Here is a 14,669-nt window from a genome sequence, read left to right as displayed (position 1 = left end):
TGTAAATTTGCAAACCAACTGCATCTAGCAGGAAAGCAGTTTAACAAAAACATTTGAGGACTCTTGGATGTTCTTTAAAAGTTCTGAAGTGTCTAGGCTTGATGATCTGAAGCATTCTGGTTTGGGACTGTAAGAGCTACCACCATCTCAAAACAAGAGAAGCATAGTTACTTTTGAAACTGTAGATCAGTTCATCTTGGCACATAAAATCACAGCCACTAAAGTCACACTCTCTGCTTCCTGCCAAACCCCCAGCCCCACTTACTGTGTTGAGTGGCTCCTCATAGTTTTTTTTAAAAACTTCACTTAAACCTTACAGTATGTTAAAACTTTGTATCCATTCTTTTCACAGTGTACAGGCTACATGGCATGAGAGGCTTTTGTTTCAGCAACAAAGCCTATAATCTGTTTGAGAATATCCTCACCTTATTGCATGTAGAGAAGACGGGAAGCTGAGTGCACCAAGAACCTAACAAGCTTTCACAGCATGATTACACAGAGAGCAGAGCCCTCTGCAACCATGCAGCACGTGGGAAACTCCCTGCCTGCAGTCCCTGCTTTGCTTCACGCTGGAGATCCCATGGGGAGCCTGTGCACGTGTGTGTACACATGGCCTGACCAGGACAAAGTTTTATGGCAGAGGCAGGATGAGTCTCCAGTTCCAGCAGCAACACAAAACTGCTTTACGCATGAGAACACCCTCATCTTTCACCTGCCTCATCCACCACACGCCTTCATAGTGTAATTGAAAACAATTATCATCACTACACAGCTTCTGCAGTTTGAGTCTTCACCAAAATGGGTTTACTTTAACTAGTAAGAGTCACCTGGGAAAAAAAAAAGATACAATAAACAGAATATACAAGGAAAACCAGAGTGGAATCCTGCTATATCCAAACCTCAAAAATTTTAACCTTTCTAACAAAATTAAGACTGAATGGCAAAATTCTGCTCATATGAAACCCTGTTAGACCATTCTTTTTAAGAATCCAAACTACACAGAGTGCTTCTATCTGTGCTTTTTCTACTAGATGAGGTAAAGGACTACTTACAGATTATTTTCTTTGGCAGATCTGCTAGGAAGTTGTCACAAGAGCAGCTATTTGGCTAAGATTCGTGACTCCTGAATTCCAGCCCATTTTTTGGAGATGACAGCACTAGTGGCTACAGTCAGTCCCTGCTCTCAGCTGTGCTGTTCACCACATTAGCTCTGCAGGCAGGATAACCCGGGACATACACACACTCACCTAGAGCTCTGTCACTAAGAGCTGCTTCCTCTATGGAATACCTCACCCACATGGCCTTTAAGAATTCACTCATCACTGTTGCAGTCTGAATCAGTTTTTTTCTAAGGAAAACAACACATGCAAGTTCATATATTGCTGTAACTTCATAGTCAAGCTTCACTAAAAATGTCACTCCAGCCAAGGGGACGTAGTCATGTTTGAACTTTACCAGTTAAGAGAGGGCAAAGCCCATGTAACAGATTAATCTGGGACTAAGTCAAGGCCAGAGAGGAGTGGGCTAATCTACACTGCAGAAGCTGTATCAGTTGGTCTACACTAACAATTCCTGATGCAGATGAGTCTCCTAACAAGAAGAAGTATACAGACAGTTAAACCATTTCCTTAAATGATATACATTGTACTAACAAAAGGACTGGAATATTATTAGTATTTCCCCTGGTCTAAATTGCAGCTACTCAATGAGTTTTGTTCACTAGGTGTAGGAACAACTCCTAATTAACATACTGATACCAGAAAAACAGCATAGCCTACAGAACAGCAAAGATCCATTTCTTCATCTTTGCACCTCAGAGAACCTATACAAAAGGTGGTTAACACACTCCTTCACTTCTAGGACCACCAAAAAAACTGTGAAAGGTCAGATCTCCTTGGGGGCTGACAACTCACCTCTCACCAATGTACCCCAACAGCCTCCCCAGGGCAAGGAAGCCAAGAAAAAGCAGAGCTGTTCCACAACTTCTGCTGGATCCTTACATCTGGGATTTTCCCAGGGATCACTTTTAAATTTTTACAGTGCTGTGTGAAAGACAGGTGAGAATTGGACCAATTCACCCAGGTGAAAAATTCTAAGAGAAGGAGGACAGAGTCCTGGATTAAAAGGTTGGAGACTACCAGAGGGACAGTATTCTATCAAGGAGCTTCTGCAGCTGTCACGCTTCCCACCAGCATTCTCACTAGCATGAATCAAAACTAGAAGTGTTAGAAATGGCAGCTGTGCTAATAAAACAGATTTACAGCACTGACATAAACTCATGTTTTACTATATTTGTACCCACGTGAGAGCAGTGTCCCACACCTTCAGGAAAGGGTTCCCACCCATTGCCTAGAATATGCAACTCCCAGATCCCCACAGCTTCGGCAGAAAGTCCTGTGGGAGTGGGCCAGAAGTGCCACAGGGAGCGGTGAGCAAAGAGCTCTTTGAAACAGGGACTCTGCTCTCTCATTTTTCAAAAATGCTGAGAAATTTGAAATCTCACTAAAAATCTTGGCACTTTGAGCCTGATTAACATCACTAAAGCTGTTAAGGTTTTGACTACAACAATAAAATCTGCTATTCAACTACAGATTTCAACTGAACTCAACCAAAAAGACACAAAGAACTCAAGACTGGATCAAGTTTCTTGTGCTGTTTAAGTGACTTAGATTAGCAGACATTTTGGTCATCCTATTAACACTTAAATCATCTGTAGTATGTTCATTTACAATGCAAAATATGATCTCATCAGGTAAAATTCTGCCTTTAATCCAAGTGCATGAAGACCGAAGCAAAACCAAAAACCTAGGGACTGATCCTGTCATCAACAGTAACACACCTAACTAAGAATGACCCAGATGAGTACCGCTATCTGGATCAGTCTGAACAGTTGAATCAGTCTGAACAGTCCTTTTAAAAAGTAATAAAGTGGGAAAGAAATCCTAATCAAATACCTCCAGAAACTCAAAACTGCAAAACTCAGATGAGTTGGAAGTAGAATTTTAGATTGACATTGTAAACTGGGTGTCCAAAATGCACCAGATGAACAACTAATTACTCCCCATGACACAGGTCTCAGATGTAAGTCAGTACTGAAGGTGCGAAGTTCAGCAGCATTACACCCAACACAGCAGTCTTTCTACAAATTCCAATGGGTCTTGAATCCAATAGGATCCTTCTAAATTAGAAACTGCATTATTGCTGGATTAAACTACTGGAGTCCAAATAAAAGTGCTTTAAAGTTGAATTATGAGCTATTAATAATAATACCATACTTAAGTTTTTCTCCAGTTTCAGAGACAGCACAGAGGAGAATCCCACACGAATGCCAATACACAAGTACTAAAGTGCAACATAAAAAGAGAAAAAAAGAGGCCACAAAGCCTGCCAGATATCTGTCAGAAACACACTGGTTTTCCTAAACAGCCTACTCAATTTAATTAAAAATTTTACCACTTTCACCATCTTTCATGAGAACGAGACAAATGATCCACCACTGAGCAACTTAAGTTCAAATGCCCATCTACTCTCTTTACTATGTATTTAGTTTGCAGAACTGAAATGTAAGGGAAACCATTCAGGGGAAAAAATTGCCAAGTAGACTGGCTAAATACACTCTATAAACTTCTGCCACATGCTCACATAGCAGAACATAGAAGAGTTGTTAAAAACATGACTCTTGTAGTTCAGCATATCTCAGCTACTTGACATGGGTCCTATGGATGCAGTTCTGTTCAGCTGCTCTATTCAAAGTACTGCAACAGCAGCAGACAGACTGTCAGCTTTCAGCTTCACTAAAATTAAAGTTGTTGGACTTTGGGGTTGGTTTGCTAGGGTTTTTTTAAGACTTCACTAGTTAGTTTTCAAGTGCAGCTTAACTTGGGTAAATAAATTAATATTCATGAGCTATGTGATCCAAACAGTCTCAAACTGTGCCTATCAAGATGGCCATTAATTTCAGTGGGAGATGGCTTTCAGTGGGAGAAACTGGTTCAATCCTTTAACAATAAATGCTTGCTTAAATAAGTACCTTTAAAAAGGTAATAATCATTATTACCATTATCTGGACCTAATTCAAACCATTGGCATTGTAGCATACGCTGTTCCCCATGAACAACAAAGAGCACACTTCAGGACAGCATGAGCAGGCCTCCAGGGCAAGGGGTGTAAAGGAATCCCCTTTAACTACTGCTGGCCGAGTATCTTCCAACAAGGTTTTCAACAACAAAGTTTCTCTCTGAAAACCTTTCTGCCTGTGCCACTGCTCCGCTTAGCAGATGTCACCTTACAGCCCAGACTGATTCCCTGCTTGGAGGAATAACACCCAAGGACTTCCAGTCTCTTGTAGACGGCACCCCTGCTCCACGCTAAATGCTCTTAAATAACTTCTGCAAGACCGACAATTTTTTCCATGTATCGCAGTGTCTACTCCTTTGTGGAGTTCTATAAGCATCCATGGATTATTCTACAGCACACCTTAGATCTGGATAAAAAGATGCCTGGCTACAGCCACCTTCTGTCTCCACTCCACCACAACCAAATCTGCCACTGTGGGAAGTTGCAGATGTGGTTTTTTTGGAAGACAACTATACTATCCACTTTAAAAAGTCATGTTAAGAATAGCCAGTTCACATAACCTGCGTCCTGCTGAACAGACCAGAAGCGAACCCAACCTTTCCACTTTTGTACTCTGAATCACTCTTTGACAACTGAACTTGTAACCTCCCGTCTGACAGCTCAGCCACGCCGTGCCCAGGGCAGTTTCACAGCCACCGGCCCCACGCCGCCCCTTCCCAGCGCACCGAACCGAGACCTTGCTATAAATGACACCTGGAGCGCAGCCAGGGTGACGCGGAGGAGGGCACCGGCACTGAGCCCACGCCCGAGAGCCCCGGGACGCCGCGTCCCACCGCCGCCGGCCGGTCCCCGTCTCCCACATCCCCGGCAGCTCCGCGGGAAGCGCAGGAACGCACCTGCGCCCGCCACTCCTCCCCGGGAGCGAGCGTGGGGGCAGCACCCGGCGGCTTCCATCCATCCATCCCACCCCCGCCGCCAAGCACCGCCCGACGGGAGCCGCCCGGTGCCCTCCGGCGGCGGCACCGAGCAGCCTCTGCCGCCGCGGCAAGGCCGGGCGGGCGCCGGGAAGACGGCGGCGGGCGCAGCACCGCCCCATCTCATCCCATCCCAATCCCGGCCCCGCACGGCGCCACAGTCCCCGTTATCCCCGCAGCGCTGGCTGCGGAGGCCACACCGGCCCCCGCCGCCCGGGAGTTTTAAAGGGACAGTGATTCCCGCTGGGACGGGGACGGGGGCGTCGGTCCGGGGGTGCCCGGAGGGCAGGAGGGCCGGTCCCGTGCCCGGTGCCGGCGGTGGGGCGGGCGCGGAGGGAGGGGCGGGGGCTGGGTGTCTCCCGCTGCTGCTGCCGCTGCCGCCACAGCGCTCGCCGCCTCCCCTCCCCCACGGCGGGGGCTCCTCGCCGCAGCCTCTGTGCTCCGCTCCCGGTCATGTGACCCGAACGTAACCGGACAGGAAAAGCCGCCGCCGCCGCCGCCGCCGCGCTGACTCCGTTGTTGCTGCTGCCGGGCGCGGAGACGGCGGCGGCCCCCGCGCGGCGCCACCCGGCGGCCCCGGCGCCCCCCAGGTGAGCGAGCACCGGCCGCGCCGCGCCCGCCCCGCGGGCTGCCCGGCCCCGCCGCCCGCACGTGCGCCCGGCCCCGCCGCGCCGGCCGCGGCCCGGGCTGAGGCGACGGCGGGGGCGCGGCGGGGCCTGCGCGGCCCTACCTCCGCATTGTGTGCGAGGGCCGCCCGGGGCCCCGCCGGGTCCGCGCGGGCCGAGGGGCGCGGGGCTGGAGGTGAGGCTGGCCGGGCGAACCCCGCTGGCCGGGCCGGACCGGACCGGGCCGGGCGGCTCCATCCGGGACACGGCGCGGGCAGGGGGATGGGCGCGGGCCCAGGAGAGGGCCGGGCTTGGGGGGTGAGGGGGGCGGTCGGTGGGTCGCGGGGAAGGAGGCAGGGGGCGGGGGCCGGTGCCGCCCGGCGCGGGGCTCGGCTCGGCCGGTTGAGGCCCGCGCTCCTCCGCCCCCTCCGGCGGCGGCGGCGGGATCCGGCGCAGGGAGGGCGGGGCTGCCTGCCTGTCCCCGCGCCCGGCGGGTTGGGATGGATGGGCCGAGCCGGCGGCGGCGGCGACAGCGGCGGCTCTTCCGTCTCGCGCGCCCTGGCGGCTCCGCTCGCGCTGCGTCTCGCGCGCCGTCCGTCCCGTCCGTGCGCGCGTGGCGTGCGCGGGGGCAGGCGGGGGAGGAGGAGGGGGCGGGGCGAGGGCGGGGCACAGCCAGTGAGAGCGGCGCGCGCCCGCCCGGCCCCCCTTTGCGGCGGCCAATGGGAGGGCGCCGTGCGGGGCTGCCGCGCGCGGCTCCCGGCGATGGAGGGGGCGCGCGCCGCTGGGGCGCTCCCGCCGCGCCCGGGGCCGGGGGCGTGTCCCGGCGCGCGCCCTCTCCTTGCCTCGCGCCCCGCCGCCGCCGCCGCCGCGCGCAGCCCGGTCCCGTCCGGTCCCGTCCCGTGGCGGCGGGCGGGGCGGGGCCGGGCCGGGCCGGGGCCCATCGCGAGTCCCTGCCCGCCGCCCGCGGTGAGGGCGGAGGCGCCCGCTCCGGGCGGTGCTGCGCTGCTGTGAGCGGCCTGGGCCGGGTGGTGCCCTCTGCCGACGGAGCGGGAGCAGCGCCGCGGGCTCGGAGCTCCCGAGGGTCGGTGCCCGCCTGCGCCGGGCCCTGCCCGAGCTGTTCTCTGACGGCCCGCCCCGCCGTCCCCGCCCCGGGCGCTTCCTCGCCCTGCGCTGCTCCTTCCTCGCCGCTCCAGGCCTGTTCCTCTTCTCCCACTGTGTGGTACCGGCGCTATTCCGACCTCATTCTGGCCTTGTTCCCACCCCTTTTCCTCGCGGGGTCTCCAAGATGAACACACGCTTCCCAAAAGGTTTCGCCCCGGCGTGGCTTCCCACGCTGAACGGGTTAGGTAATTCCAAAACCGTGGCAGAACGGAGCCGCGCCAGGGAAGGACTGTCCCAGTGAGGTTCCAGGGTACAGGAAATGTTTAACGCAGTTGTTGTACTGGTCAGCACTAAAATACGGCCTTGCCGGTGCTAATCATTGGTTTATTTAGCTAAGGGTAAAACTCCTGAGTTCACACACATATATATATTATACATATATATATATAATATACATATATATATATATATACTTATATATACCTATAACGTAGAAGGTGCTGTCCTCGCTACTTTCATCTGCCTTACGATTTTCTTAAGAGTGTAATTCTTCTAGTGCTTTCAGTTATGGCACTTAAATATCATTCAGATACACTCAAAATGCAGTGTTGGGCATGTGTGTCATTTTGTGAAAAGAATAATTCAGGCCTATGATGAAGGTCATCAGCTTCAGCTGCCACAGTGACTACTGTTTGGGTAAGGGTGAAACGACAAGCTAAACAAACTTAGGATGATAATAACTAGAAAGAATGCCTTTCTGGCTTGGAGGCCCTCATGTCGATGGTTTGCTCTGTCTGACAAGTTTGCTGTCCGAGTACAAACCAGACTTAGCACTGGTGAATTAGAAATGCAGCACACATTAATAATCTAAATTAAAGCTAATAAAAAAAAATCTAGTGTGTTTTCTGTAACATCACAAAGTCTGCATGTGTGGGGCATCTCACAGGATTAAGTAACACCAAAGGATTTTTTGCTACTACTGACAGCGAGTATTCCCTCTTGTGGAGAGAGGGAGATGATCTTTGGTTTGTACAACAAAAATGTAATTATCCAAATAGTTTAGGGAAAAGAATATGGGCCTAAAGAGAGGTGCACTCTTTTTTTCTCTTAGCTGTAAGAACATAATCAACTGTATTGTATATTGTATATCTTTTTCTGCTTATACCCCTGCCGCAAATGAGTTCTGATCTCATGTGAATGCAAAGGAATGCATTTGGTCAGCCTGGTTACTGGTTTAAATATGAGGGCATTCTTCACTGTCCAGCAAGTAGAAATACTTGTTTCTCCAATGACCAAATATACGGGCACATGTGGAATAAACTGTTGTTCTCTTTCCCAAAAAACCATGCTGTTATTGTATAAAAGAAAGCTGCTTTTACTTCATTTAAAATTTCAATCGCTTCCTGTTAAGTTTGTAGGGGAAAAAGCCCAAGACTTTTTATAAACCTTTTGGTCTACTTCTAGTTTCACCCTCTCTTTGTTTTCTGTTCTGTTCTGCTTCTTCATTGTGCTGGGCATAGCATGGTTGTTTTACATATTTAAGTACAGATCTATATGACTTCAAACTTTCACTTTTTCTGCTCAAAGCTCTATTTATTTTGGTTAAGTTTTATCCACATGTTGATCTTACTAGGCCTATATTCATCCATCCAACTCTAGGCAACTGTCCCAATGTGTTTTCCTGGCTATTTTTTTCCCTAGAGTTACTGATTTCTGCTTCCAAGGCTGCACTTGAGTCCTTGAGAAAAACTTTGTAGCTTTTAGGTAGTTCTTTTTGGGCAGCCTCCAGCAGCTGGTACAAGGAAGTGCCAGGGAGGGTGAGGGCTGTGGAAACCCTGGTTTAGGAGGGCTCAGGTCAGTGCCACATTTCACTGTTAGTTATCCTACCATATGTTGATGGCCAGTGATGGATGGAACTGCACCTCTCCCCCTCTGAGTTTCTTGATTTGCTAGGCAGGCATGAGGCACACAGGCTGCTTACAAAATGCTGTTATAGCTGGTCTCAATAAATAAATAAAGACTTGTTGGGTGAAAAGGCTGGCCCCTCCTGTATTGATAGTCCAGAGAGCTTGCCGATACTTAGAATGAATTATTTGACTCTGGCAAGATTCAGGTATTTATCTGGTATTTCCCAGAAGAGGGCATAACCATCAGTTAAAAGTATCTAACTTGTCTTTTGTTGGGTTGTGCTCTTGTCTCTCCCACCCACTGAGATAAGGGTGACTGACATCAGTAAGGAAATTTATTTTTCCTACTTGAGCAGACGAGTGGCAACTAAAATACTTTCTTTTTTCCATTGCATATAGTGGTTTTACTGCTTATTAATATATCTTCCTCTCCCTTAGCTATTTCTATTTCTGTATCCAAGCCCAACCCCGTGCCTTTTCAGAGTTCTTTTGTCCTGGCTCTTCTTTGCTCTTTAACCCTGTCAGATCACTTGCACTTTTGTGAATTGCATTGCCCGTCATGAAATAGAGATCCTTGCCTATGTGTAAGATACCTTTTATACAGTAACTGGGATTAAGAGGTGTTACTAAAGCAAGGCATACAGATATTAGAGGAAAATATCTGTGAAGAGATAGCTACTGTTGCATCTGTGCATCTACTGTTAAGTTTTACATGACAGTCGTTTTCTTTTCAGAGTGTAAAAAAATGGATTTGGCCAACCATGGACTTATTCTGCTGCAGCAACTAAATGCTCAGAGAGAGTTTGGTTTCCTGTGTGACTGCACAGTTGCCATTGGTGATGTCTACTTCAAGGCACACAAATCAGTCCTCGCTTCTTTCTCCAACTACTTCAAGATGTTGTTTGTTCATCAAACCAGGTAACTGTAAAAAGGTGCACTGTTTAAATGTCATTCAGTTAGCTGAGCTAAGGAAGTCTTTCAACATTTTGAAACCTAAAAACATTCCTTTTGTTTCTTGCTATGTCATAAGGAGTATGGAATCCAGTCTTATCTGCAAACTAGAACCTCACTTTAAAACATGTTAAAGTTGAACCGTGATTCATTAACACTAATTTTATAATTTGGCTCAAGTTCTCTATCCTTAAAAAATCATAGAATTTCTAGAATTGAATACTTCAAGGATCCTATTTCACTCCTGCACTTTCCTTCCCCCTTCTGCTCTGTCTTGACACTTCCATAACATTATTTAGTATTTACTAGGAGATTTTGAAAAATAAACTTAAAAAAGAGGTGTATATACTTTATTTTTTTTTGCAGTTTATCAAAGTCAATTATATAATAAGATACTACATAGTGGTGGAAAATAAGAGGATTTGTGTTACTTTTCTTTCTGTGTTTTGGTGTTGGTTTAGGTGGGGTTTTTTTTGTACCAGAGCCTTACATTGAGGACGTTGAAAAGATAACCAAAGTGTAAGACTGTTTTAAGGATTTTTCTTTCTTTTTCCCATATATTCTATCTATCAAAACTCCTAGGACAGAAGTGCATTTGCACTTCTGAAACAGTACTGCAGGTAGATGTATCAGTCTTGATGCTCCATCAAGAGCACACAGTTATTTTTGGGAGACGACATTGCAAAGTTTACTTTTGAGTAATACATCTGAATTCAAAAGCAGTCACAGAGAAGGCTTGAGAAGGATGCACCTCAAGAAATGGAAGAATTGGCTGCAATTTCCTCCTCGGCTTGGTAGCACACTGTGGTTAGAGCATTCAGAGCACAGCATGCAGTCGTGTCTATTTCTGGATTTCTGTGTTTTATGTAATGCTTCTTTTTAATACAAGAGCTACAGATTCTTCTGAAAAATAATTAGAATTCCAGTTCCTCTCCTGTTAGCTAACTGACCTAACCAAGGTGTTCCCTATTTTCTTTCTTCTGTGAACCGTGCCTCACTTTCTGGATAGAGATCCAGCTCCCACCAGAGGCATGGTGGGTGTTTCAGTCCAGAGCATCATAACGGTTGATGCACTGGGCACACTCTCGGCTGGAGAACGGTGTTGGTTTCAGTTCTGTTAGGCTGAAGAGGCATCACAGCCAAGGCATTTCCCTTTACTGAGCTCTGTAACCAAGGGACTGTTAGGCTGACCAGGCATACCACTAGTGCTCCTGTTTCTTTCTACCTGTTCAAGGAAAGAAGCTGCAATTCTGCTGGGCAAAGAACCTGGACTCCGTGGGTTACATGTGCTCAGGCTGTACCTGTTGCATCAGATCCACAGGGTATTCACACCCTGCCTTGCATGGTTTCTGGATCATAATGCAGTTGAAATAAGGTGATACAACACATTTGCAGAACTGTAGCTATATACCCTAGTAGGACATAGAGGGCAAACAGGCAAGTGCCAGATGAATTTTAGATGTTATCAGGGAGAAAAGTACTGAGTCCTAAGTACTGAGAAAAGTTTAATGAACTGTGAATTTACAGTCCAGTGCTAGCAGGTTTTCATCTAGCTACAGATGTGTTTGAATCCAACCAAGAAAAGGGGAAAAATGTCTTTGCAATTTATAAAATATATTAATATGTGGCAACACACATCTGTAACATAATAGCAAATTAGAAGGGTACAGATCGCAATGGGACAGCTTTGTCTTTCAAGCCAGTTATTTCACTGAGGAAAGAAGTCACCTTCCAAGTGGCCAATAAGATTAGCTCTTTTGTGTTAAAGCATTTCTCTAATATTTACTTTTTTCATCTTTCAGTGAATGCGTCCGTTTGAAAGCGACTGACATACAGCCAGATATCTTCAGTTATCTCTTGCATTTGATGTACACTGGGAAGATGGCACCACAACTCATTGACCCAGTTCGACTAGAACAAGGAATAAAGTTTCTACATGCATATCCGCTAATTCAAGAGGCCAGCCTTGCAAGTCAGGGAACTTTTTCTCACCCGGATCAAGTTTTTCCATTAGCATCTTCATTATATGGCATTCAGATTGCAGATCACCAGATAAGACATCCCACTAAGGTTACATCAGCAACTGACAAACTCGGGCGAGAACCAAGGCCACAGACATCGCGGATGAACCAAGAGCAGGTTTCTGAAGGCTCACAGCTCTCACAGTTGGCTACAACTCTGCCACAAGTGACCCGAACAAATATGTCCACTTCTGACCCATTGCCATCTTCTTTATCTCCAGAATTGGTATCTGCTGCTGGTAATAATTCACCTGCAGGAGAAGAGGCCAACATGGAAGCATCTTCTTCCGATGAACAGCCTGCCTCACTCACAATAGCACATGTCAAGCCAAGCATTATGAAAAGGAACGGAAGCTTCCCAAAATACTATGCCTGTCACCTCTGCGGTCGCCGGTTCAATTTACGAAGCAGTTTGCGTGAGCACCTGCAAATCCACACGGGAGTTCCCTTCACGTCTAGCCAGCAGGGAGAAAGTAATATTTCTTTGTCTCTCTGTAACAACACAGGTGATAAAGATGCCATGGAAGTGCCTGAAGCAGGGATGATTAGCGACAGTGAGTTGCAGCAGATCTCAGACTCCCCAATAATTGATGGGCAGCAGCAGTCAGAGACACCTCCCCCCTCTGATATCGCAGACATTGACAACTTGGAGCAGGCAGATCAAGAGAGGGAGGTAAAGAGACGGAAATACGAATGTTCCATCTGCGGTCGCAAATTTATTCAGAAAAGCCACTGGAGGGAGCACATGTACATACACACAGGCAAGCCCTTCAAGTGTAGCACTTGTGACAAAAGCTTTTGTAGGGCTAACCAGGCTGCCAGACACGTGTGCCTAAACCAGAGCATGGACACGTACACGATGGTGGATAAACAGACTCTGGAACTCTGTACTTTTGAGGAAGGCAGTCAAATGGACAACATGTTAGTACAGACCAACAAGCCCTACAAATGTAACTTGTGTGACAAAACGTTTTCAACTCCCAATGAAGTAGTCAAGCATTCGTGCCAAAATCAAAACTCTGTCTTTACACTAGAAGAAGATCGCTCCATTCTGCTAGGTGGTGGGGACACAGAAGCCACAGAGACTGATAACGCAGTGTTAGCCTCCATCAAAAAGGAGCAAGAAGCAGTGTTGTTAGACTGAATGTGAAACCTATATCAATTTTTTAAAGTTTCTTTACTCATTTTTTATTAAATCAATTTTTTCCTTCCCTTACCTCTTACCTCACTTACCCCTTCCATCTTTTCCACCAACATCCTTCCCACCCTTTGTCTTCAGCAACCAGAACTGTACTGGCACAGTAGGAAATTGGACTTTGCCTCTCCCACCAAAACAAACAAAAAGCTCTTGCATCAAACCACAACAAAATTGATTTTAATACAAAGGAACATGTGAAAAATAATCCATCTAACTATGTTGATAGTATTAGTTAATCCAAATTTAATAGATTTTAAATCAAATTTAGATTGCTTAAAAGTGTATTTAGATACAGTGATGAGTGTAACGAGAAACAGAGTTATCAGTTTGGTAAGCGAAGGATATATGTATTTTAGTTTCCCTGGTAGAAGGCATTTTGAGATCTGGCAAAATAAACACCGTGCTTTTTACAAGTCCCTAAAGCCCTCAGAACTTTTCTCAAGGAGTGCAAAAATCTCTGTTCATTGAGTTAAAAAGAGCTGAAGGTGTTGGGTTTCTTTTAGCCATATATTTTCCCTGAAGTATGCCTTTGGGTATCTGTTTTGGAGTCGAGCAAAGCATCTACTTAGTCAAATTTTGACTTAAGTAGCTATAACAGTAACGTGATGGCAATCTTTATATATATAAATACTGTATATGTATAGAGATATATATACATATATATATATATATAAAGTGTTTGTGTGTATATTTGGTACAGGTAAATAAATGCACACATCCTTTTTAAGTTACTGGCCACCTACGCTCAGATTCAGCCTGGAATGTCTTTTAGTCATTTGGCAAAACTAGTCATTGCACAGGTTAGTTTTAGTCAAATTTAAAATGTCCTGGGCTGTGTGCATTTTTATTGACCTGTTGAAGAGAAGCTAATAGGTAAGTGTTGTCACCCGAGCTACCAAGGAAACTAGAGAAGTGACATACTGGTGAGCACTGCACCATCATTAGTGCAGCACGCGCATGTGTTGTTAGCTATAGGTTTGAGTCATTCTGGATGAAAGGAGAGAGAAAAGCTTTATTCCCTTACTCTGGCAAGGAATGTCCATGATTTCATTTGGTCTAATGGCATGATTTAAGAGGGAGAAAAGACGGTGTTCTAGCAACAGGTGATCATGGTTGTTTTAAAGTGAATCTGTAGTGCTGGCTGGCAAATTCTGCTCTGTGAGAGCCCTGTTATTTTGAAAGCCAAGACGAAGTCTGCAAAAAGTGAGAGGATGAATTCTGTAGTTTTAGTTACTGCTGATGGTCGCACTGCATCTTTGTGTTAAAAATCAAGTTGTTGATTTTTTATTATTTTATATAGATGCCCAGATTTTTTGCTGGTAGCCTAAAAACCTACACTGATGGCAGCAGTGAAGCCCACCGAGCAATTACTGGGCCAACAGAAGGTGTAAGTGGACAGAAAAAGTGCCCCATCATAAATGGAGACAGTGTGTGTTTTGGGGGGAGGGGTGGGAGAGGGCAAGTCACAAACCACAGCTCTTCTCTGTGTATATGTTTAAACTGAATATCATCTTTTTGTGTATAGTTAAGTTCTCAGATTTGTAAGTTTTTATACATTATTTCATTGAATAAAAACTGAATTAAATGGGATATGATTTATTGAGTTGAAGGTGAAAGGTTGTTGGTTTTCGATCTTCCTGGATGAGCTCTTGCTGAATTGGTTTAAAAGCCAAGTGAAGTATTCTGTTTATCATCCTACAGTTGAACAAATAGCTTGCTAAAACTTAAAACAGTGGATTTAGCACAAAAAGTCACTACATACTAGATTTTTTTCCAATTTATTATAATATGACAACTATGATACAGGAGGTGGTATTGATTATCTCCCTTGTATT

The 14,669-nt window shown here is 46.4% G+C and overlaps 1 protein-coding gene across 2 annotated transcripts; it reads left to right on the top strand.

Moving 5' to 3' along the window:
• Positions 1-5,506: 5,506 nt before the first annotated feature.
• On the top strand, positions 5,507-14,422 carry ZBTB2 (zinc finger and BTB domain containing 2). 2 transcript variants are annotated; one of them, XM_050314471.1, is made up of 3 exons: positions 5,507-5,641; positions 9,399-9,582; positions 11,418-14,422. In XM_050314471.1, the coding sequence occupies exons 2-3, from the start codon at positions 9,410-9,412 to the stop codon at positions 12,778-12,780; spliced, it is 1,536 nt and encodes a 511-aa protein (XP_050170428.1). In that variant the 5' UTR covers positions 5,507-5,641; positions 9,399-9,409; the 3' UTR covers positions 12,781-14,422. The 2 variants fall into 2 exon arrangements, with proteins under 2 accessions (XP_050170428.1, XP_050170427.1); XM_050314470.1 differs by lacking the exon at positions 5,507-5,641 and having other exon boundaries at positions 6,946-9,582.
• The last annotated feature ends 247 nt before the right edge of the window (positions 14,423-14,669 follow it).

Source organism: Myiozetetes cayanensis, unplaced genomic scaffold (genome assembly GCF_022539395.1).
Source record: "Myiozetetes cayanensis isolate MyiCay16 unplaced genomic scaffold, myiCay2020 scf2-11, whole genome shotgun sequence".
Taxonomy (NCBI): Eukaryota; Metazoa; Chordata; class Aves; order Passeriformes; family Tyrannidae; genus Myiozetetes; species Myiozetetes cayanensis.
This window is presented reverse-complemented; position numbering and strand designations above follow the sequence as displayed.